Source organism: Pseudophryne corroboree, chromosome 1 (genome assembly GCF_028390025.1).
Source record: "Pseudophryne corroboree isolate aPseCor3 chromosome 1, aPseCor3.hap2, whole genome shotgun sequence".
Taxonomy (NCBI): Eukaryota; Metazoa; Chordata; class Amphibia; order Anura; family Myobatrachidae; genus Pseudophryne; species Pseudophryne corroboree.
In genome coordinates this window covers 189,952,650-189,956,690 of record NC_086444.1, presented here as the reverse complement: position 1 = coordinate 189,956,690, position 4,041 = coordinate 189,952,650, and the positions used below count along the sequence as shown (strand labels likewise).

At 43.4% G+C, this 4,041-nt stretch overlaps 1 protein-coding gene across 1 annotated transcript; it reads right to left on the bottom strand.

Moving 5' to 3' along the window:
• Positions 1 to 1,421: 1,421 nt before the first annotated feature.
• On the bottom strand, positions 1,422 to 3,806 carry LOC135060250 (uncharacterized). Its single transcript, XM_063963969.1, has 3 exons — positions 2,844 to 3,806; positions 2,628 to 2,745; positions 1,422 to 2,374 (listed from the first exon to the last, which is right to left on the bottom strand). Exons 1-3 carry the CDS (start codon positions 3,617 to 3,619, stop codon positions 1,940 to 1,942), a joined length of 1,329 nt encoding a protein of 442 aa, XP_063820039.1. The 5' UTR covers positions 3,620 to 3,806; the 3' UTR covers positions 1,422 to 1,939.
• Positions 3,807 to 4,041: the final 235 nt, after the last annotated feature.

Below are 4,041 nucleotides of genomic sequence, written 5' to 3'. Positions count from 1 at the left end.
ACAACCCGGTATTTCAACCCGTGTAAAAAGAAGGATCCTACACGGTTCAGAAACGGTTCATTTGGCAGTGTGAAGCCTCAGACCCGCTATATTCAACCCGGTAATCTTAAAAAGGAGATGATAGGTTGTCTCCCTGCATGATGTCACGTGTCTGAACCCGGAAATAAACAGGCAGCACGCTTTAAACATTGTGTTTTTATTATACTTCTACATTCACGGGTACAGTGCTTGGAAAATATGGCAAACTGGAGTGAGGATGAGGTTAGGGAGCTGTTGCGGATAAGAGGGGAGTCGGAAATCACCCACCAAATGACAGGGACTGTTAAGGATGCAATCACATACAAAAACATAACGAAGATGCTTGCAGCCTCTGGATTCCACCGTACCTCACAGCAGGTAATCAATAAGCTAAAGGCCCTTAAAAGGAATTTCCATAAGGTCCACGACCACAACAGAAACAGAAGTGGTGCTGCCCGTATGGAGTGGCAATATTATGAGCAGTGTGCCACCATATTTGGCCACACACCACTTGCAACACCGGTTAGCTTATCCTCCAGCATAGCAGCAGCAGAAACAAGACAGGCCTCTGCTGCTTCCACCAGCGTACAGGACCCAGACACCCGAGCACAGGACCTAGACACCCGATCACCACCACCACCATCTCCACTACTCGTACTGGATGATACGCAACCGATGGCAACCACTATGCCTGACCCAGTTGTACAGGAGCCCAGCAGAACTGAAACCACTGATGCGCCAGAAGACACAGCGGCTGGGCCAAGTCAAATGGCCATAATTGCACAAACGCAGCCTTTGCGTGGAAACAGTAAGTACAACAATCCTAAAGCATAATAACTAACATGAACAATTAACGTCAACTAAACACAAACTAACAACTCTAAACATTAACGTCATTAAATCATAGAAAAAAATGCATACAATTTAAAATGATAAATGTTGCAGAGTATATGCAGTGTGTAGGTGGAAGGAGGCCACAAAACACGTTTGCAAACACTGCTATTTTATATAAGCTCTTTGCAAATTCCAATAACATATTATTTGATTTGTGTCTGCAGTATATACTGTTCCGCCAAGGAGGCGCCGTCCAAATAAAACGGAGCAAGCTGCAAGAATTATGACCACTGTCCTGGTTGAAAAATTACAGGAGATGGACGCTGCTATGGCTGATCGAGAAGATGCACGTCTCGAGCGATTTCTGCAGGCAGAGCAAGAGATGAACAATACATTTATGACGCAGCTGATGTCTATGCAGGAAACCTATAATAGGGATGCAAGAGAACGTCAGAGAGAAATGCAGGAATTTCAAATGTCCATATTTGACCGAATGTTTCAATGCATTGAAGGGCTGCACACAGTGCCACCAAACTACCCTCAACCATATACTCAATACCCTGCACCCCCCTACTATAATCATACCACACCTCAACCAACGCCACACCATACCCATGCTCGCCATAACCAACCCCAACAAACCCCACCTCCAACAACTCCAACTCACTATACCCATCCTCGACATACACAACCTCAACACACCCAATCACCTTCTGAAACGGAGACAACAACAGAGTCTCCTGTTTATCGTAATTTAACTTAAATATTATTGTTTTTAAAAAAAGGTTGGTTTTAAATTCATAGGAGTGTTTTTACTGCACTATTACTTGTTTGACTTGTTACTGTAACGATTGCACTACTTTATTTTCCAAAGTTTTATACAAATTAAAATTCTACGGTCTCTGACCTTTTGTTAATCTTTGGACTTGTCCTATTTTGACTTACAAACAAACAAAATGCTTGATACATCCATTTCAAATTGGATATTGATGTTGTACATTTGTATCGACACAGTAGCAGAATGTCAACTAAACAGGTTTTTTTTTTGGAACAACAACAATATATACAATATACAAACTGAGAAAAATTAACGGAGTAATGAGGGAAGGTTGGCCATTATAGCAGACCTCATCTGTTCTGCACTACCAGAATGGTCGCCCAAATAGGCCTCACAATCAAGGGCAGGGTACGCAGCAGTGGCCTGCACTGTCCACTCTGGTAGGAATTCCTCCCTCTGAAACTCACATAAGTTATGCAGAATACAACATGCTGCAACAATGTTAGGCATGATATTAATGTCTACATCATTGCGCTTCATAAGACAGCGCCAACGTCCTTTTAATCGTCCAAAGGCATTTTCAACCACCATTCTTGCCGAGCTCAGGGTGTGTGTATATGTAATTTGATTGGGGCTCAGCTGGACATGTTGGGTGAACCCCTTCATGAGCCATCGTCGTAACGGGTAGGCTGCATCACCAATTATGTGTACCGGTATCTCCACTCCGTCCACAAATTTGGATTTCTAGTAGGAATAGAGATGTAAAAAAATGTACGTTAGCAATAAGAAATTGGAATACAAATATGAGCAGACTCCTCCATGATGGGCAGGCTGGCGGGCACATAGGAAGCATGTTTGAAGGTAACGCCAATTGGTCCCAATGAAAATTAATTGCAGTCATCTATTACCTGCTTGATTCATGAACATTTTGTCATTTTAACACATCTTTTCTTGGTCATGTTTTCAAAAGTATTAAAATGTTTAAACAAATAATCACCTCTCTTGGAAAAAGGTAGCCCCCTTGCTTGTCCTCTGCTACCCGGTACAGATCAGAGTTTGCAAGAACTCGAGCGTCATGTGACCGCCCCGGCCAGCCGATGAATACGTCAGTGAAACTATATAAAAATATATAAAAAAATATATTAAGTTGTAAATTAATTATAAACAATTAGCATTAAGAAAACACAATGATAAGAACATTACCAATACTTACCAATACTTATGATCCACCACAGCTTGCAAAACAATGGAATGCCATCCCTTTCTGTTGTAGTAGTCGGCATGATTATCATGAGGTGCGATTATAGGGATGTGGGTACCATCAATTGCACCTGCACACTGCGGATATCCAGACTCCACAAATCCCACAATTGTTTCATCCAAACGCTGGCCTTGCGGAAGAGATATAAATCGGTGGTATAGGTTGTCCACCAATGCTTTGGTCACTTCATGTACAATGGTGCACACGGTAGATATCCCCACACCAAACAGGCAAGCAATTGTGCGATATTCACCGGGAGTGGCATACCACCACAATGCTATAGCTAGCCTCCTGCTTGGCTCTATTGGTGACCTGAAGTTTGTGGTCTGTCTAGAGAGTGCTGGGGACATTAAATCCAAAAGATAGTGGAATGTGTGACGTGACATCCTGAAGTGACACTTCCACTGAACATCCTGAAAGTTCAGTACACTTTGCATAAAAACTTGCCCATGCTGCCGTTCTCTAGACCACAATTTTCGTTGAGTACTGTGGTTAAGGTTGAGTATGGTGGTCACAGAAGCAGATATAAACGATCTCCTCCTGCGCAGGTATTGCCGACGACGAATGGTGGTGTCTCTCAAATACTGCAGCCTCCTCCTCCTCATAACATAGCTGCTGAACAAGCTACAGAATGTGAGAAGCTCAAATATCCTCTCACAGGCTGAATCCAAGAGTAGTACAGCTGAGACTATCACAAACTCTATAGAGACATGTGCTGTGTCGGCCATGATTGCTGCACTACTGAGCACTCCCCAGCCCCTCCTTGTAATACCTTTGCAACCTCATCAATAGGAGACAGAAAAGTCCATTTATAATGACATCACAAATGTTTTCACAGGGCGAACCGGGTTCAGTGTGAAAGGCACCAACCCGGGAATAACCCGGTAATAACACGGCTCCAAACTGCGATGTGAAAGGGGTATAGCGTGTTCAGACCCGGGTCGCAAGCGTGTTCAAAAGCCGGTTCAATACCGGGTTAGCGATGTGAAAGCAGTAATACTGAGGGAGAGGCACACACACTCATACTGAGACACACACACTAATACTGAGACACACAAACACACACACTGACTCATACTGAGGCAGAGGCACACACACTCATACTGAAACACACACACTGACACTCATACTGAGGCAGAGGCACACATAC

What these genes read in the sequence shown, in the direction of transcription:
- LOC135060250 (XM_063963969.1), bottom strand. Translation starts at nt 3,619, where the DNA reads ATGGCCGACACAGCACATGTCTCTATAGAGTTTGTGATAGTCTCAGCT. An exon ending in GTGGTGGATCATAAGTATTG is followed by an intron (nt 2,746 to 2,843) that starts GTAAGTATTGGT and finishes ATTTTTATATAG; the next exon opens with TTTCACTGACGTATTCATCG. An exon ending in GCTACCTTTTTCCAAGAGAG is followed by an intron (nt 2,375 to 2,627) that starts GTGATTATTTGT and finishes TATTCCTACTAG; the next exon opens with AAATCCAAATTTGTGGACGG.